Raw genomic sequence first — 20,318 nt, forward strand, 5'->3', positions numbered from 1 at the left:
CTTCCAGGTCAGAGCCCATCATTGGGGCCAGTCAAGGTAGGAACTCAAGCAAGAGGTAAAGCTGAAATGCTGCTTATTGGCTTGTTCTCTGGCTCCTACTCAGCTTTCTTTCTTTTACAGCCCAGACCAACTGACTAGACTTAGTGCCACCACAATGGACTGGGCCCTTACAGACATGTCACAGGCCAGTATCCTTAAGGTAGTTCTTCAGTTGAGGTTCTGTCTTCCCAGGTAACTCTGGGTTGTGCCAAGCTGACAGTCATATGTAACCAAGACCATGTTTTTGTTAACGTGGTTCTTATTAATGCTTGTTCAAGACAGTAGTCAGTGCTTACAGTTTGAAGGGCATGCATCTTAAATTCTAGACTGGTGTCTAATTGCTCATATTGCTTACTTTCTCTTGCTTTGAAAAAAATAGCATTACCAAGGCAAGTTATAGAAAAGTTTATCATTTATCAGGGTTTATAGTTCCAGAAGGTTACAGACCATGATGGAACCAAGTGACAGACATGCTGGGTGGACCTGGAAAATGAAATCTGAGAACTTAGGACTTAGAGATGGGGGGGGAGGGGAAGAGGGAGAAAGACAGAGACAGAAAGAGTCACGTAGAGACAGAGATAACTAAAAATGGCACCCCGCCATCACTGTAGTGGGGAAAGAATTAATGTACCGAGTGAGAATATAGAATACTTTGAGAACAGTCAAGTGGCAGTGGTTCATAATATATCAGAGCTCAAACAACCTTCAATATATCCTATAACCTTAAAGCACATGAGTCAATGTGAGAAGAGGCAAAAACTTAACATTTTGGTGATATGTAAAGTAAATACTATGAACACATATTTGGCTTTTAACCTAGAACCTTAACAGTTATACGTGTGAAAGTGTTACCAGTACTTTGGACTGATTTTTATTTGGAGGTCTAAGTTATTCTTTCTAGGTAAGGAAATGGTCCTATCAAGTAACGACAACTAAATTAAGGGAATTGAGAAAGGGAAACAAGAAATAAGAAGGAAGTCAGGCACTGTGCTGGTTTGGATGAGGATGTCCCAGTGGGCCCAGATATTTGAATAGTTGGCCCCTCGTTGGTGACGCTGTCTGGGCAGGTTTAGGACCTGTGGCTGGAGGAACTATGCCATGTGGGAGAGCTCTGAGCTTTTAACAATGCTTAAAATGCTTAGGACCAGAAGTGGTACATATTTTGAAGATACGCAATGGAGTATGTTAGGAGTGAGAATTAAGTCCCAAACCAGCATTTGTTGTTTCACATGTGCTTGTATACCCTGACAATGACTTGTACAGTAATTTTTTTTTTTTGTGGCCTGTATTCTGTCATATTAAGTCACATGTGGAATTTTCTACTTGTGTAGTGTTAGTACTTAAAATTTTCAGATTTCAGATTAAACCAAGATATTTAACCTATAAACATATATGATGCAATGTTACACAATCCCCGAGGGGACTCATAACTATATTCAAATGTCTTATGAACATGTAGTTCCCAGCATTTATTTATGGTTGCCCTCAAGGGAATAGAGGAGCATTACTGCTTCTGTTGTGGTAAGGCTATTGGTATTTGTCGTGTATAAATAATATCCAAGAAGTTCAGGGATAATCCTTATCCACCACCCACATACTCTTGTTTCAGTTAAAGGATAAACTATGAAGGTTTTTGGATCTGTGTTGTTCCCCCCCACCACCAAAATTGTGTTATGTCTGTATGATGCATGTACTTTTTAGGCATACAGTTTGGTGACATTAAATACAGCTATACTGCTATGTGAGGACCAGTCCCTATCCATTTCCAGAACCTTATCTTCCTACACAGAAACCCTGAGCCCACTGATCAGCGAGTGCCCTTCCCGTGCCCATCGACCTCTAGCACTAGCTGCATTTCTGTCTTCTGTCTACGAATCTGACTACTTCATAGAAGTAAAGTTGTTATAATTGTCATTGTGCATCTGGCCTCCTTGGTTTAGCAGAAGTTCTTCAAGGTTCATTCATGTTACAGCGTATGTCAGACCTCATGAAGGCAGAATAACTTACCCTGTATGGATGTCTCAATGGGAAATCTTTTCTTCTGCCCCTTTTGATTCAGACCTTAGAGAGTATCTGTTCAGTGAGAGAAGATATTAACAGAGAACAAGAAAAGGTTTCTGTGGGAAAAACCTACGTTTGTTTAGGAAACATAAATGAACTTTTAGGGGACAAATCTGAGACACGGAAGTGTGTGACAGTGTTTATTTCTCTGGGTGTCAGAGATGATGCCATCTTAAGGCTTGCACACATATTTGGTCTACTGTTCTTTCTGGGAGTAGACCCTGCCAAATTGATATGTGACAGCATTTTTCCCACAAGTGGCTTTTTGGCACCCCATGCCCCTCACTCCCTGCCTTTTGTGATTTTTTTGTTTTGTTTTGTTTTTGTTTGGAGACAAGCTCTTACTGTATAGATCATCAACATTGAAATAGACTTGATTCTGAGGTACTGAGATCGCAGGCATGTGTTACCTGGCCAGCCACAGATGCTGTTTTCAGTCATGAGAGGACAGTTCTAAAGAGTGGCTTTTTTAAAGTTTATATTTTTTATTTAATTATTTTTATTTTTATTATAGTTTATTCACTTTGTATCCCCCTTGAACCTTCCTCCTTCCTCCCCTCCCAATCTCACCCTCCCTCTTCCCTACCCCTGTCCCTCTCCCAGTCCACTGATAAGGGAGGTCCTCCTCCCCTTCCCTCTGATCCTAGTTTATCAGGTCTCATCAGGAGTGGCTGCATTGTCTTCTTCTGTGGACTGGTAAGGTTGCGCTCCCCTCAGAGGGAGATGATCAGAGAGCAGGCCCATCAGTTAAGGTCAGAGACAGTCCCTGTCCCCATTACTATGGAGGCCACTCGGAGACTGAACTGCCATAGGCTACCTCTGTGCAGGGGTTTCAGGCCATCTCCATGAGTCCTTGGCTGGTGTATCAGTCTCAGAAGAGACCCCTGTGCTCAAGCTTTTTGGATCTGTTGCTCTCCTTGTGGAGCTCCTGTCCTCTCCAGGTCTTACTATCTCCCACTTCTTTCATGAGATTCCCTGCACTCTGCCCAAAGTTTGGCGATGAGTCTCAGCATCTGCCTCAATACCCTGCAGGGTAGAGCCTTTCAGAGGCCCTCTGTGGTAGGCTTCTGTCCTGTTCCCTGTTTTCTCCCTTCTCTGATGTCCATCCTCTTTGCCTTTTTGAATGGGGATTGAGCATCTTGGCCAGAGTCCTCCTTCCTGATCAGCTTCCTTAGGTGTACAGATTTTAGTATGTTTCTCCTATATTATAGGTCTAATATCCACTTATAAGTAAGTATATACTGTGTGTGTCTTTCCGCTTCTGGGATACCTCACTCAGGATGATCTTTTCCAGTTCCCACCATTTACCTGCAAATTTTATGATTTCCTTGTTTTTTATCGCTGAGTAATATTCCGTTGTGTAGATGTACCACAATTTCTGTATCCAAGAATGGCTTTTTTGTGTGTGATGTCTTTAGTGTAAATTATCAGTATAGGAGCTCGCGGCTCCCGAGAATGTGCTGTCATGCGCCACATATTGGCTTTCCATGTAGGTGCTGGGTACTGGACCTGAGTTCAGTAAGAGTTGTAAGTGCTTTTAGCTACCAAGCCATGACTGGGACCAGCAGGTTGTTCACAAGAGGACCAGGACTTCAGAAGATAATGATAGAGAACGTAAGAAAGTTTAGGATCTAAAAGTCTTGTACAAGCTATGTCTTAGACCAAACAAGCTTATTAAGAAGTACATCACCAGCCTGGTCTAAAGAGTAAGTTCCAGGTCAGCCAAGGCTATATAGAGAAACACTGTCTTGCAAACAAACAAACAAAAAACAAAACAAAACAAAAAAACTAAAATAAAAAGAAGATGAAGTACAGCGCCTTATATGCTGTTTATAGGAGAAATGGGACAGTCAGCAGAGTCTGTCCTACGATGGGACTAAGTCAGCAGGAAGCTAATTAGATAATTTTGCACAAGGACAACACGGGGCATCTCAAGAGCAGTATAAATCTGTCACACAGCGGTCTGGGAACCTTTAACTGTAGCCACATATGATGGGAAGATTCGGTTCTCAGGCTCTGAAGCCACAGTTCCCCAAGGCCCTAGTCTTAGGCCAAGGCTATCTCTGGTCAAGCATATTCCTAGTTTTAGAGAAGGAGCTGTGCTTTCTTATGCATTAGAGCCTCAGGGAAAAGCACCCAAGGCCTGGGCCCAGCCTACACAAGCTTTGCCAGGCACATTTCTTCTCCATACACCAGGGCCTTGGGAAAAGCCTTGGGCCTCAGTCCAGCCTTCAACCGAGCATGTCTCCAGTTCTCTACCTTATTGTTGATGGATAATGTTGCTGTAAATATTGGTATATAAATCCCCCCCCACACACACACACCTTGTTTTTTGTTTTTCTTTGTTTTGTTTTGTTTTTTGAGGCAGGGTTTCTCTGTATAGCCTTGGCTCTCCTCAGACACACTCAGTAGACTGCCTGCCTCTGCCTCCCGAGTGGTGGGATTAAAGGTGTGCACCACCACAGCCTGGTAGTATATAAATTCTTATTCAAGTCCTGTTTTCACTTCTCATGGGTTGCCAACCTAAATCACAGTCAGGGATTCACCAGAGTTTCCTGGTGTTTATTTGGGAATGACAACATTACTGTGCGAATGGATAGGTCACAGTGACCAGTAAGCATTTTCAAGGAGTATAAGGCAAGTTTTAAAAGAGGGAAGCTTAAAGTTAGAGTCTACTGATATGAAGTCCTTGGTCTTGAAGTCCTAAAGCATTAGTTGGCTCAGCTTATTAGTGGAGGTGCTTATTAGGCAAGTATTCAGTTAGAAGTGCCCTGTCTGAAATTTGCAGAACAAATACTAAACATTGTAAATGAAATTTGCCTGTTTGTGGGGCATGTAAACCATGGGGTGTGGATAAAAGAAATCCTTAGGAAGATGTTGGGAATTGCTAAGTGTTGTGGGATCATGGGATATATGAGCTAGGTGCTTATAATTCCACCATTTGGGCGGAGAAGGCAGCAGGATTAGGAGTTCAGAATTAGCCTTTGCTTCATAGTAAATTTGAGGTCTGTGCTGAATTAAGACACTGACTCAAAAAACAACAAAAAAAAGAAGACCTTGAGAAGGCCCTTAGACATTGTCTCAGATAGGTAAGCATGGCTTCTTCCCATTCTTCATTCTCTGGTTCTGAGCTCATGTTGATGTCACCAGATGGGTCAAGGTTAGTTTTTGTCAGAGCAATCGTACGATGCAGTGTCCAGCTTCTCCATACCCTTGCTAATGCTGATTGGCCTGAGTTTTTCTGTTTCTAAGTAGCAAGTATGCCCTACTGTGTGACTTGTTTTGAAATGGCCCTGGTGCCTTGTTTACTGTCCTGTTGTGTGAGATGATAGACACCCAACAGAAAACTCAACGGAAAAGAGGATTACCTTGGCTCATGGCTTCAGAGAGATTTCTACCCGTTTATTATAGCAGGGAAGACACAAAGGTGGGAACAGTTGTTGGTGGCAGGAATGTATGGGAGAGGCTTGTTCAGTGGTGGTGAACAGAGGACACGGGCTGGAACCAGAAGTGACTGGAGTCCTCAGAGGCCCATCCCTAGTGACCCAGCTGCCGCCTGCCAGACCCTGCTTCCTTAAGGTTTCATGGTCTTTAAAATACCACCACAAGCACTTAAAATAGGCCTGGATGGGGCCATTCAGATTCAAAACAACTCTCTGGCTGGCTGTGAAGTCTACTTCTCTTGCCTTAGAAGTCTTTGAGTGCTGGGGTTACAGAGCTGAGATAACAGGCATGGACTGCCACACCTATTTCTTTATGACTTTGATTTGCATTTTGTTAATTATTGATGTTAAGTATCTTTTTATGTGCTTATCGACCTAATATATGCTTGTGGAAAAACCTACATTTGCAACCATCCGCCCATTTTTTAAAGGTATTGGGTTTTTTTGCTTGTTTGTGTTTCTGTTTTGGTTTTGCTTCAATATTATTTACCTGAGAATGACAATGCATTTTTTCTCTATTTATAAAAAAAAATAATTTTCTAAAGATCTGACCTTTCAAATTTGCTTTACTGAGAGCTGGAGAGATAGTTCAGCAGTTAAGAACACTGGTTGCTCTTCCAGAAGACCGACATTCAGTCCCAGTACTACCAGGCAGGCACCAAGGTGCACAAATATGCAGACAAAACACCCATACACATAAAATAAAATGGAAATAATACAATTCAAATATGCTTTATTGAAATCCGGATATGGAGTCCTTTTTTGCTTATCAGTTACTGTTAGCAGAATTGCCACTCACAGTTTGAAATATCCCAGTTAGCCAAAAATACTGGAAAATGTCTTTCTATTTGCATACTCCACACCTCCTGTCTCCTCCTCTGAGAAGTTGTGCTGCGTTTCTTTCAGTCAGACAGCAGTCATACCTCCCTTCCCACTGCTACTGTGGGCACTGTGGGCTCTGCTGGTTATCTGACATGTTCTTCTCTGTGACACGACCTGTCTGGGAAAGCCGCAGGGGTTAGCATGGCAGTTCTCGGAGCGCCTGCTCTGCCACTGAAGTCTTACCGTTCTCATTCTAAATGGATCGTTAGAAAATACAAACGTCCAATTTTTGTTTTGAACAGCCAGTAAGAAAAACAAAAAATAGTATCCAGCACGGTGGTACACTTTTGTAATTCCAACAGTCAGAAGTTGGAGGCAGGTGGATCACAAATTGAGGCTAACGAGGGACATAGAGCTGGACTCTGAACCCAAAAAGTAAAACCAAACATTAAGAAAAAAAAAAAAGTTATGCACCTAATTAAATGTGTCTATGTGGTGATAAGACATAAATTTTTAACTTATGCTTATAGAAACTTATAATTTTATGTTACATATTTATGTCTAGGGTCTGCTATAACAAATATGCCATTTACTGGTGGTAGCTTATTAATATCAGAAATTTATTTCTTACCCTTCTGGAGGCTGACAAGTCTAAGGTCAAGATGTCAGTAGTTTTGATGCTTAGGAAGGACTCGACTTATGGTGCATAAATGGAACTTTCTATAAGCGGTTGTCTAGAAATCTTTTATTGAGCCGTTTCTTTCAGGTCACCGATTTCCTTCAAGGCTTTGCTTCCATGGCCTGATTACCTCCCTGGAAGCTTGCCTCCTAACACCTCTACATGGGAGCCGTGGGGGCAGTCAAATCCTGTTTCCAAGCTTGCGAGGCCGTGAAATTATATTCCATTAAAATAGTTGAACACGAGAAAAGCATACATATTTACTTCACAGATTTATATAGCATAGGAACCCCATAAAGGAGGACCCAAAGAAGCTAGAGTCAGTTTCTTGCGTACTGAATTGCCAAGGAATATTTAGTTGTGAAAGCATGACTTGGTGTTAGGGAAAGGCTTAAGGTCTCAGCTTCTTATCCTTGAAGACAGAGATACTGCTTTCACTTTTCCTTCAGGGAGAGGGTCTTTCATGAGGAGATTTGGATTCTGTCTTCTTGTAAGATACAGCCTCGAAGGTCAAAGCAATCCTTTTGTACCTGCTGTGTTTCAAGTGCATTCAATTTAAAGTCTGTATCTCACTATTTAACCTCTTTGAGCGTTTTGACTTAATGTAAGACTTTGGAGAAGGCACAAGTGTTTTAGCATTCTAGCAGAGTGTAACTTAAAAAAAAATACTAATAAAAGACATAGCTATAAAGGGAAGATAGAGGGAAGGGCACCAAGTTATCAGGAATTTTGTCAATCTGTAAGTTCTCTTTGGGGCCAGCCAACATGAAAGACATCTGGTGTATACCTATAGTCCAGCTGTTGGAAGGATTAGAGTTCAAGGCCAATCTGGGCTACTCAGTGAGACCATATCTGGAAAACAAAAATAAGTACAGTGACCAAACAAAACAAGAGTGCTAGGAAAAGACAGCAAAGACACAGAGAGAGCAATGATGTCACAGGCGGCAGAAGACCCCATCTAGGATGCTGTATATAACCAAATGGCTTGATTGGCAGCCAGATCCTCATTCATTTTTGTCACTCTGGAATATGCTTGTTTATATCCATTTGTTAACGCTTAAAAAGAAAACTCCTACTCAATAACCAGAGTTTCTAAGTCTAGGCTCATGCAGCATTTGTTGCGACTCATGACAGAATAGCCCCCTCGGGGGGAGGGTTTCGGGCATGGTGTGTGCAGCAGCTCGCAGCCCCAGTTTTCCATTGTATCGCTGTCTGGTTTGAATATTATGGTGATCTTATTGCTTCTTAAGATGCTGAACTTCTGGTTTTCTTCCTTTTCAAGATGAATGAAGCATTTGGCCTTGATTCCCAGCTGCCCATACCCTCCTCTGAAGGAAACGGTCAACATGGCAGATTTGATGACATGGAGCATCTTCATTCACCAACAAACAGTAGCCTGGATTTAGGTGTGTGCGCTTTGATTCTTATACACACAAGTGAGATAATTTGCAGTCCTTATGCTTTGCTTTATATATATTACACTGTCACATTTACTTTCATCATGCTGTCATTAATTTTTTGAAATTAAACCATAATTACATTGTTTCCCCTTCCCTTTTCTCCCTCCAGTGCCTTCCATGTCTTTATTCTGATGTTTTGAATTTAAAACTGTTTATTACTTAATCTGTTTCAGAAAAACCTAGGCTGAGATTTCAACTTAAACATTCAGTGCCTGTGTACAGAGAAGAATACATATTCCCCGCCTCATTCTGCTTTGTCTTACAGCATAGATTGGAAGTGAGACGACTCCCTTCCATGAGCTACGTCTCTCCTAATATATGTTAAAGTCTCTGATGCTGTTAAGTGGAATTGCTAGCTCACTGGAGGCAGCTGTTAAATAGTCATAACGAGGAGCACATTTTAAACATTTATGAAGCATTTTCATAGCCATAAATTATAGTTGATTCTAGTGCATTAATAACTTAGGCTCCATCAAAGAGTTCTAAAAGTATTATGCCTCTCTTTGCCACCCCAGATTACCAACTTTCATATACTTTTGAAGCCTTGACTTTAAGAAATAATTTTTATTCATACAACAGTGAAATACTGGCTATTGTTATAACATTGAGATCCCTAGGTGAGACCATTCTGTCTCCACACTGGAGTCAGCTGTTGTGCAGGATTTGTGCTGTCTTTCACTATTGGACTTTGCTTGGTGGAAAGCCCTCCGAGATGACATTTCACATATTATACACATAGGGGAGACCGCTTTAGGAAGTTTGGTGTTCAGAGGAATCCACAGAATGGAGCCCTGATGGCAGACAGAGAGTTGTGCAGTGTTGATGCTGGATAGCCCTGTGAATGGCCAGAGCGGGCAGTCATAATGGAACCATATGATTAGATGAGCCTGTGCAGCTTGTCAGGCTCATAGCTGGGAGGAAATAGAGCTTTTATCATCCCCAGCCAACAGTCAATCTACTTGTTAAAGTTCACTGCATTCCTGTGGTTCTCTGATTAGTGAGTACTTATTCATTCGTGGTTTATGGCAAGAATGAACAGACCACACTGGTCTGGTCACTGCTGCTATATTATAGGTGTATTGGCATGGCGTAGAACTGTTTTCCTTTCCTTTTCCTTTTCCTTTTCCTTTTCCTTTTCCTTTTCCTTTCCCTTTCCTTCCCTTCCTTTCCTTTCCCTCCCTCTTCCCTTTCCCTTTCTTTTCCTTTGCTCCATTTTATTACTGTTAAATCAAATCTTCCAATGATACTTCATCATGACTGTGCATGAAAACAAAGTTTCCCCCTAGGTGTTAGGTCTTCATTTCAGAGGCTCTCTCCCATTTAGTATTATTCTTGGATTTTGTTGCCATATATTAATTAAACAGAATGGGCTTTCTTAGGATATTTTCAAACAGATATATATTTTGGTTATGTTCACCTCCATTATTCTCTTGTCCTCTCACTCTGTTGATCCTCTTTCTAACTAGTCCTCTTTCTACTTTCATGTCGTTTTTTTCCCCCAGTGACCCAGTAACACTCATTAGGGCTTTTGATAGCACAGGTAGGGCATTACTTATGGGAGCATGAACAACTTGTTGGTGTCTACATTGCTAAAGAAAATAACATTTCCTCTCCCAGAAGCCATTAATTGTCAACAGATTCTCAGAGAGGAGTTGGGGGAACACCATTCAACTTCACAAGGCCATAGGTAGTTATTCTTAAGAATATCACTGGGGACTGCTGCTACAGTTATATGTCTTGGACTTGTCTGCTCAGATAGCATCTCTAAGCACACATGTCAGGGACTGCTGTGACAGGCGAGACTACATTGGTGCTCATCACACTGGGCTAAGAAGCTCATCATGTCGGCTGATAGACATCTCAGCAGCATGTGTACTGAGTTGATTCCATTCTGATTTGTATTTTCCTCTTGAGAGCTTTGCTGTCTGCACTAAGTTGATAATCTGCTCTTAGCTTCTCCAAGCCTTTCTTTTCTCACCTGGAAAGTCAAAGTTTAGATCTGAGAGTCTTAGAGTCCCTTTCAAATCTGCAGCTCACTGTCCGCTCCATCAGCAACCGACCATCTTCTGTTTATAGAACAGTTAATTGTAAAAATCATTTATTGGTAGCCTGTGGCTAACCCAAAATCCTGACTTGGGCTTCATATGTGTCTCAGTGGTGGTGGAGCACACAGTGGTTTCATTACAAACAGAAACAGAAACAACAGCAAAAACAAAGCTCCTTAAAGTACTCACACATCATTGATGATGAACGCAAACTTGTAAATGAGTGTTTCAAGATTCCCGGTAAGAAACAGCTCCATTTCCATCTTACTGCCCACTCTGGATGGATTTCTTTTGTGTGTGTACCCATTTTCAGTCTAGTCTGTTGCTGTAAACTAGCCCTCTGCAGGGTGAGCCTTGTCACTGGCTCTGTTACCACAGTGTATACAGAAGTGTTTGTCAGGTGAGAAGGCAACATGCTGCTTGTTTTTGTTCCTGTTGCCGAGTTATGTAAAACACTCATTTCTTTCTGCTCAAGTTCTTCTTGCTTTTTCTCCATGCCACTCTGTGCTTGCACCTCACCAAGTATAATGGTTTGGAAAAAATGTCCCCATTCCTCTTCTGAAAGCTTTAACTTCCATTTATACAGGGCCCTTTATTAAAGTTCCCTGTTTTTATAACCTCTGTGCCCTAACAACCATGTTGGCCTCCAGGACGTGATTTGTTTTATGGGCTGGTGGGTGTCGTGGGCACATGGTGAACAGTTCCATAAAGTATGTGTCAATCACTGTGAGAGGTGAGAAGTAGGCATTTGTGCACTGGCAAAGGGCCAGAGACGAGGCAGTGGGCAGAGGGCCTGGGTAACAGGCACGAGAAGTTGTAACTAACCTGTATTAACTCGCACAGCAGAGCAGTGAACTGTGTGAGAAGTTGCGTGGCAAGTGGAGTCTTTGTTGTACTTACAGCCGCTGCCTGGGTCCTGCTCCGCCTCTGCTTTCCTACCCATTGAGTTGAGGTACACAGGCTACAACTGGAGCTGTCAGGCCCCTCTCACTATCACCCTGGAGTGAGGTCCCAGCAGTTGGCAGTGAAGGTATCTGGTGATGGGAAAGGCTGCTGAGCAGGATAATTCTATTCACCCTGTCTCTGCAGCATTGCCACTTGACTAGGCCTGTTTCTATAGTTTCTGGACAAGATCCAAAGCAAAAGGAGTGGTCATATAGGAGATATTATTTTTATACTAGGTATGTGGCCGTTCAAGGTGACGTTTGCAGGAAAAGGTGGAGCAGATTGTGACTGTCAGTTCTGGTTTTCTGGAGAGTCAAGTCTGAAACATGACAAAGACACAGATTCAAGGAAAGCATTTGGTGTAAAATTCCCCATGTTCTTACAAATATGAGGACAGACTGGCTGAGAGTTTATATTGGATTCCTGGATAAAATATACTTTAGTGACGAACAAAGGGATGTTAGTGCGAGTACAGGGCTCTAACAAGGGCCACAGTCTCCTCAGTCTACCTTAGTTATCCTTTTATTGAGCAAACAAAAAGAGGACACAGGTAGCATGTCTTGCACGAGTCTTTTAGGCTGTCTATACACTCCAGGAAACTGTAGGAGGGAGGTTCCTATGTTGGATTACGGAGAAGATATCCAAGGCAATCCTGAGGGTCCGGAATAAAGGTCTTCATTAAAGAAAAGAAAATCAGGAGGCTGAGGCACGGGCATAGTGGAGGAGCTCTTACCCAGCATGCCTGAGGACGAGGGTGTGGCGGGCACAAGCGTGGAGAAGAGGGGAAACTATTGGACCCTCGCCCTAACAGCCTACTTGAGGATGGCAGAAGGTTCAAGTCTATCTCCTGCCCCTCTCTTTGAAGAGCTCTAGCACAGTGAGAGTAGGGGGCAGGACAGTCAGGACAGGCCAAGTGCCACTACTGGGAAGCTTCAGCTGCGGAGAGAGCTTTTTCACTTGTGTTTTGGTTTCGAGGCTCATCCACTTCTGGCCCCATCCTTCTACTTCATGTTGCTGAGCACAAGTGCTTTTATTTTTGGCAGCAAATCAAATCCTCCTTAAGTTCCATCCTCGAAATCAAATCACCTCCTCATGCCGTCTCCAGCGCCCAGCACACAGGCAGCTCTGAGTAGAGTCCGCACCACTCTCCCAGGTCCCAGTCACGTGTCTGAAATCACCGTGTCTTTCTGTCCCAAAAGTTGCTTGAATTTTCTTCCCTAGAGCTTATGGCTTCCAAGCGTCAGTCCAGGTGCTTATTCCATCTCTCACTCCTAGAGTATCAGCTCCAGGCAGCAGGAACTTCGTTGGTTTTTGCACTTAGTTGTCACTTAGTTGTCATCAGTTTCTGGCAAGTAGTGCATGCTGTACATGTATTTGTTGAGGAAATATTTAAAAGCCATACCACCTATGTTTGAAGCTCTTAACCACCTATATAATTCCTCATATTTGTACAGTGATAAATAAAATACATTAAGTCTTTTTAAAAACTTACAGCCTCTTAACTTCTGAAAGAAATCTTTTTTAAAAACAACTATACAAATCAAATAACTGTAACAAATTCCTTATCACATTTATTTTTGTGTGTGCTTGTTCACGAAGAGGCAGAGGCCACATCATGCGGGTTCCAGGGATTGAACTCAGGTTGCCAGATTTGGCGGCAAGCACCTTCCCCTGAGCTAAGCCCCCTCAAATAACAATCTTGATGAAACTGTGTATCGTATTTTATATCGCTTGGATAAATGCTGTATCGCTTATTGTTGTGCAACCCTGTGAAGTACTGTTCTACCTCCTTCCATATGTGTCAGCGTCCGGCCTACGTTTGTAACCCTTCACATTTTCCCCAAGGATATAGACTTCAAAGAAGAAGGTTGGGGACATGTTTCAGTTTATGGTTCATAGGTCCCAGGAGGCTGGCCCCACTGGCTTCCAGGAGAGCTCCTCACTCAGCAAGTCAGGCTCCTCCCTGGGCAGCAAAGCTCCCCAACGCTTGACCTGCTACTTTCCCAGTTTCTGCTCAGCTCTGCACAGTTCATAGTCAGCTCTTCAGCCATGCTGGTTTTCTGTCTGTAATTACTCTGCTTTCTAGGAAAAAGCCCAGCTGCCCTCAAACTCTGTAGCCGAGGATTACCGTGAACTTCTAATGCTCCTGCCTCTCCTTCCTGAGCGGTTAGATTATTGGTATGCACCCCACAGGTGGTTTGTGTGGTGTGAGGGATCATGCATCTAGGCAGCCATTCTACCAACTGAGCTGCATCCCAGCCCCATACAGAATCTGTCTCCAACTGGAGTCCAAAGCTGTTGTTTTCCCCTTACCACCATGCTTCAGGGTTATTACATGAGCCCTTCTAAATAGAAACCAAAATTAAGGATAAGATGCTGTGGATGGGAAGGTGGCTCAGTGGGTAAAGTACTTACTGTACAAGTGTGATGGTCAGGGTTCTGCTCCTCAGAACCCATGTAAAAGCCAGGTAGGTGTGACAGCCACTTCTAATCTCAGCACTTGGGAGACACAAACTGAGTCCTCAGAAGCTGTGTAGCCAGACTAAGTGTAACAGTAAGCTCTAGTGCAGAGAGACCCCGCCTCTGTAAGTTAGAGAGTACCAAGAAAGACACTGCATTACCGCAGGCCTCCACACATGAACACAGTGCGTCCACACACATGAACACACATACGTGCATGCATAACAAACACTTATGCCAAATAAAGAATGTAGATATAATAAAAGAAGAACACACACACATACCCACACACACAGCGGCAAGCTGGCTCATTGGGTGAAAGCACTTGCCATGTCATCCTGAAAACCCGAGTTTAATTGCCAGAACTCAACTAAAAAGCCTGATGCATTGGCATGACTCTGTGTTCCCAGCATTCCTATGCTGAGGTGGGAAGCCTAGGCAGGAGGATTGCCCAGTAGCTCGAGTAGTGGCAGGAACACAAAGACTCCTGAAAGTTGTCCTCTGACTGCCGTGTGTACACTACAGCGTGAAACACATTCCAAAAGTTTAAAATAACATTTAAGGTTGGAGTTCTGGCTAAGTGATCAAGAGTGCTTACTGTTCTTACGTGGACCCACCACAAACAAGTTGCTTATAAACCACCTATCACCCTAGTTGCAGGGATTCTGATGCCCTCTTCTGGCCTCTGGGCACACAAATATTCACCCACAAACACATCATAAAAAAAAAAAAATCTTTGGCAGACATGGTGGCACATACCTTTAATCCCAGTACTTTGGAGGCAGAGGCAGGCAGCTCTTTGTGAGTCTGAGGGAACCCGGGCTACATAGAGAATCGAGAATTAAAGTCACAGACTGGGGCGGTGCCTCTCTGGGTGAGAAAGCCTGCTTTGCCAGCCTAAGAACCCGGGTTAACCCCTCCAACATCTGTGTAAAAAGCTGGGCATATGTGCTTGTAATCCCGGCAATGGGAAGCGAGATAGGCTGATCCTAAGCGCGCTCTAACAGGCCAGCCTAACTGAGCCGTGAGCTTCCGGTTCCGTTAGAGACCCTTTCCCAAGGCGGTAGGGCAGAAAGTGATAGAGGAAGATAGCCTGTGTCTTGTTCTGTCCTCACATGTGTGCACCCGTGCACACATCTGTGTGAACTTGTGTGTGACCTCATAACTGAATTAAATAAGACTAAGAATTTGGCCTAACAAAGGTAGTCTTTTAAATAAATGATGCCAATTTGTGTTCTTTAGTGCCCGGGTATACAAAATTGAGTCAGCAAGATGGCTTAGCAGATGAAGGCATTTGTTGCGAAGCCCAGTGACTGAAGAAGACCAAGTCCTGCAGGCTGTCTTCTTCCCCACACATGCACCATGCCACATCTGCACCCCCTTGCACAGGCACGCACAAAGTAAAAATTAGCAAAGTCTTTAACCTGAATTTTCCTTTCGTAAACTATAATTAGCGATGTCTTTTCTTTCTTACGATTATCTGTGAAAATAGAACGTGTCGACAGATAGATATAAAAGAATTCTGATGTTTCTAAACTAAACCTTTCAGATTTTAAGATTTCTTACTTAGTTGTTACTCAGTGTTGTCATTTTGTTTAAATGAATAAATGCCAGAGTACTCATGACCAGAATAGCTTGGGGTGAGAAAGGAAAACCTTGCAGTAAGATTAGAAAACATAAGAGAGTTCTTTTGATAAAGAGCCTGTGCATTTGTTTATTTTCATATGAGGACACACTAGAAATGCAACCTCCCTCTATGCAGCCCCAAGCCCTTCTGTGCTTTGCTTTTTGGTGGCACTTTCTGCCACCTGACATTAAGCCTTTCACCTATGTATTTTAATGTCACTCATCTCCTAGCTCAAGGGTCATACCTGTAGTGGGCGCCCTTTATCGATGTGCCGAGTTACTGACTGTGTCTTGTCTTCCCCTCATCTGGATCCTTCAGGTTTGATGATTCCAAGTGATATACAAGGTCCTGGCATGCTGGTCGATCTTCCAGTTGGTGCCCAAAGACGAGAGCAAGAAGATCTGCCTTTGTACCGACTCCCCAGTGCCCGGGTTGTCTCCAAGCCTTCATCACACATGGGAATGGTGTCTTCAAGATATGCGAATGCTGCATGGTATGCTGTCCTTCCTCTGCCTTTTCATTTTCCTTCTTCCTTTACAGAGTTGCTGTTGAGTTATACGGAGTGGTGTATTTGCTATTTATTATTATTAACTTGTCACATAGAGGAGCAGGATTTGTGTGACTTTGTCCTTTATTCTAATTCATCCCCCTCCCACCTTCCTGCCAATTCTCCCCTGTATTCTCTGCCCACTATGGCTTGACTTTTGTTTCTAAAAAATGTGCAATTTTATTGAAACATTTAGAAAATACACAAGGATATATTAGCTTCTGGTAGCTGAGTTGTGCAACCAGCCCCAGTGCCATATATCAGAGACATGGGTAAGAAAAATATGGTCAAAATATGCAATGGAATTTTTATCAGTCATAAAGAATAGAGAATTTATGTCATTGGCAGGAAATTGGATGCAACTCAGGTTATTAACTGAATCAAGGAACAACCAGGAAGACAATTAATCTATATTTTTCTCTTGTACATGGTTTCTGGGCTTTATATTGGTCTGTAAAATCATGTATGTATATATCACTTGAAAGTAGAAGTATAATTGTGTAGAGGAACAAGTGGTTCTAACTGGAAGGGTAAGAAAGGAAAGCGTAGGGAACCATCAAGGGAATATGCATGAAGATATCACTAGATATGAAGATATCACTAGATAGCACAATATCTTGAATATCAAATATATAATTAAAAAATTTTAAATGAGAAACATGCTGACAAAGTGGCCCAGCAGGTAATAGGTACCTGCCACCAAGCACTTGAATTCAATACCTGGGACCCACATGGCGGAAGGAGAGACTCGACTCCCACAGCTTATCCTCAGACCTCATACATGTACTGTTGCATGTACACATCCATTCACCTAGACGACCTCTTCAACAAATGGTACTGGGGAACCAGGTATCTATAACTAACAGAACGAAACTCAAATCCCTATTTCACCGTGCACCAAAATCTATTAATGTATCAAAAACCATGATGCAAAACCAGAAAGTCTAAAACTACTCGATGTAAACATTGACAGAACTCTGCAGTGTGTATGCAGGCAAGGGCTTTTTGAAAAGGGTTCTGATGGCAAAGGTAAAGTGCTGAGAACTCAGAGCCAACACTGTGAGATTAAGAATCTGCTCAGAAAAAGAGGCATTCAACAAAGAGAAGAGGCAGCTGCCGGAGGGGACCAAAGTTTTGTCAACTGTTTGTCCTGTGAATTTGTCCTGGGAATCTACAGTCTATAAAGAACTCCAAAACTATATTCCCCAAAAATCATCTGATCAATAAATGGGTTAATGGATTAAATATATATTTCTCAATGGAAGAGAAGAGGCCGTTCAATAGGCACTTGAAAATATGTTCAATATTCTTTGCCATGAGGAAATTCTGAAGTAAAAGTATATTGAAAGTATATTCTTTACCCCAGTCAGCATATCTGTTATGAAGAAAACCAAAATGCTGATGAAGATGTAGGAAAAGAGAAACCCTGTATGTATGATGAGAATTTCATCTAGTCCAGCACTGTGGAAATCAATATGGAGGTTCACAAGAACCATAATCAGAAGTAGTGCTTGTGTATATGTTGTATGTTCTGAGTAAGCGTGCCACAGAGATGGTTGCACATCTGTTTTCATTGCTGCACAGCAGCTAAGTGATAGAACTAGCCTAAGTGCCCAGCACAAGAGGAACTGGTAAGAAAAAGTGTGATACAAATACACAGTGGATTCTGTTCAGCTGTGAAGAATAAAATTATGACATTTGCAGGAAAATGGATGCACTGGAGATTGTTGTGCTAAGTGAAATAAGCTAGACTCAGAAAGATAAGTACTGCATGTTCTCTGTCAAGTGGAGCTTAGGTTTAGATTTATGCTTTTGTCTACATTGAGTGTGTGTGTGTGTGTGTGTGTGTGTGAGAGAGAGAGAGAGAGAGGGGGGGGGTGGGGATCAGTAGGAATACTGTGAAGGGAGGTGGAGGTCCAAAGTGAGGGGAAAGGCACAGAACAGAGTAACAGAGTGTAACTAGGTGAAACCAGCTGGAGGAGCTGTTGGTGTGTGTGTAGGACCACTAAGAGGGTGCTGGGGAGCCCGGCAGGCAGGTAAATAAGAGCAAGGTGTGGTGACACCTGACAGAGTAACTATGAAACCCATTACTGTGTATTGTAACCAGAAGATATTAGTGAAAACAAACAGAAAATAATTTAAAATCTCAGTATTTGAATTGTATTTGTTCAAATTTACTTCTCAATATGTACTATAGAAGTATTTGACTTATGCTGTGGGGCAGTTTTTTGATTGATAATTTTTGAAGCAAGGTCCAGCCCACTGTGGGCTTTGGCTGGATCAGAAAAGTAGCTGATCCTGAGCCGTGCAGCATGCTACTACACATCGCTTTCTGTGATCTCTGCCTCAGTCCCTGCCTTGGCTCCCCTAGATGATGTGACTGCAAGCTGTAGAATGAAAGACACCCTTTCCTCCCCAAATTGTTTTTGGTCCTGGTGAGGGATGTAATTCCTATAATGGCAGTGTAAATGGGCCATGAAAACCATTTACACTGTTATTGTAGAAATTATATCCCTTAGCTTAAAAAATTTAAAATCAAAGCAAAGAAAACTTTCACAAATACTGAGGGATTTTTTTTTCTAATTTAAAAGTGAAAACTAAGAGTTTTTTTTTTTTTAAAAACTGCTTGTTCTGGCTTGCTTTCAGTTGCTGTGATAAAGACCATGACCAAAGCAACCAGGGCTCTAACCAGTTACTCTATGATTTGGCATTTCTTGTTATCCAGTTAAGCAAGTTGATCTGACTTGAGAGTTAAAGATAAAACAGTGGGTGTCTGGACTGTTGAGTGAGCTGGCCAGTCAGCACAAGGTTTAAGAAGCATCCTTCGGCCAGGCATAGTCACTCACACTTATAATCCTCGTACTAGAAAGGTCAAGGCATGAAGATTGGTGTATCTTCGATGCCAGCCTGGTTTTACCACATGAGACTCTTTACAGAACAGAAAAATGTTATATATTGATGCCAGTGCAACTGTGAGGTTGTACAAATTAAAGACAATCTTTTAGGAAAAGAGTCTCATGTTTTACCAGTTTTCACTCATTCTGTGATGTCCTGTGTGGGGGTTGTTGCATCGACTATTAAAGGAATGACTGTTTGCTTTACCTATTTGCTGATGTGAATACCTTAAAAGGTTAAAAAATAATTACTTACCTTTAGATCATACAATTTTGAACTTTTAAGAATAAGAACATTTTGTGTTTCCCCTTACAGTGAGTTACCCGAGAGAGAGGAGGGTGAAGGAGAGGAGACACCAAACTTCAGCCACTGGGGCCCACCACGAATGTGAGTGTCTGCCATTGCTGTCCTCAGCGCAAGCACACCCTTGCTCTTTTCTTCAACTTAGAGTGCTCGCTAGTCTTGTGTCCGCTTGCTGCAAGCTAGAGTCCTATGAAAGGAGGGAACCTCAGTTGATAAATCGCCACTGTAAGATCCAGCTGTACGGAATTTTCTTAATATGTGACTGATGGGGGAGGGTTCAGCCCACTGTGGGTGGTGCCACCCCTGAGCTGGTAGTCTTGGGATCTATAAGAAAGCAGGCTGAGCCGTCCATGGAGAGCAAGCCAGTAAGCAGCACCCCTCCATGGCCTCTGCATCATTTCCTGCCTCAAGGTCCCTGCCCTGCTTGAGTTCCTGTGCCGATTCCTTTGATGATAAAATGGGATATGGAGGTTTAAGCCAAATAACCTTTTCCTCCCCAACTTGCTTTTTGGTCCTGGTGTTTGTTGCAGCAATAGATTCCCTATCTAGGACACTTAGTCATTGTAACTGAGACTTAAAATAGTAATATCTCTGTAATTAATAAAAATAACTAAAAAAAAATAGTAATATCCTGTGTGCTGAATTTCAATTCCCCTTTGTCCTGTCTAAAGACTATTAGACAATATTCACACACTCTCTGATGCTGTCTCAGAGAAAGCAACTTACAGATGCCCCTCTGAAAGTAGCTGCTGATGGACATCACGCTTTATCACATGCCAGTTACTAGGGAGGTGCTGCTGCCTGGGATGCTCTACAGCTACCGGTCCAGAAACAGTAGAGGCTTCTCTCGCCTGCCAGCTTCTCTCTCCCCTCTCTTGGGCAGCGAGTTTGTGTTTGTGTCTGGTTTGGGCTCACAGCTCATCTTTGCTTGCCTGTGGCTGCACGTGGAAGTACTTGTCAGGCCCCCTGAGTTTTATGATTATTGAAGTCCT

The 20,318-nt window shown here is 42.6% G+C and overlaps 1 protein-coding gene across 2 annotated transcripts in view; it reads left to right on the top strand.

Moving 5' to 3' along the window:
- The window catches only part of Patj (PATJ crumbs cell polarity complex component), a 307,127-nt gene that overhangs the window by 106,250 nt on the left and 180,559 nt on the right, over window positions 1–20,318 (top strand). For both annotated transcript variants that reach the window (XM_055628777.1, XM_055628778.1), the window contains exons 21-23: window positions 8,327–8,450; window positions 15,900–16,074; window positions 19,339–19,410. In XM_055628777.1, the coding sequence (XP_055484752.1) occupies window positions 8,327–8,450; window positions 15,900–16,074; window positions 19,339–19,410 (371 nt within the window). The remainder of the gene's footprint in view (window positions 1–8,326; window positions 8,451–15,899; window positions 16,075–19,338; window positions 19,411–20,318) is intronic.

Source organism: Psammomys obesus, unplaced genomic scaffold (genome assembly GCF_907164565.1).
Source record: "Psammomys obesus unplaced genomic scaffold, mPsaObe1.curated_primary_1811, whole genome shotgun sequence".
Lineage (NCBI taxonomy): Eukaryota > Metazoa > Chordata > Mammalia > Rodentia > Muridae > Psammomys > Psammomys obesus.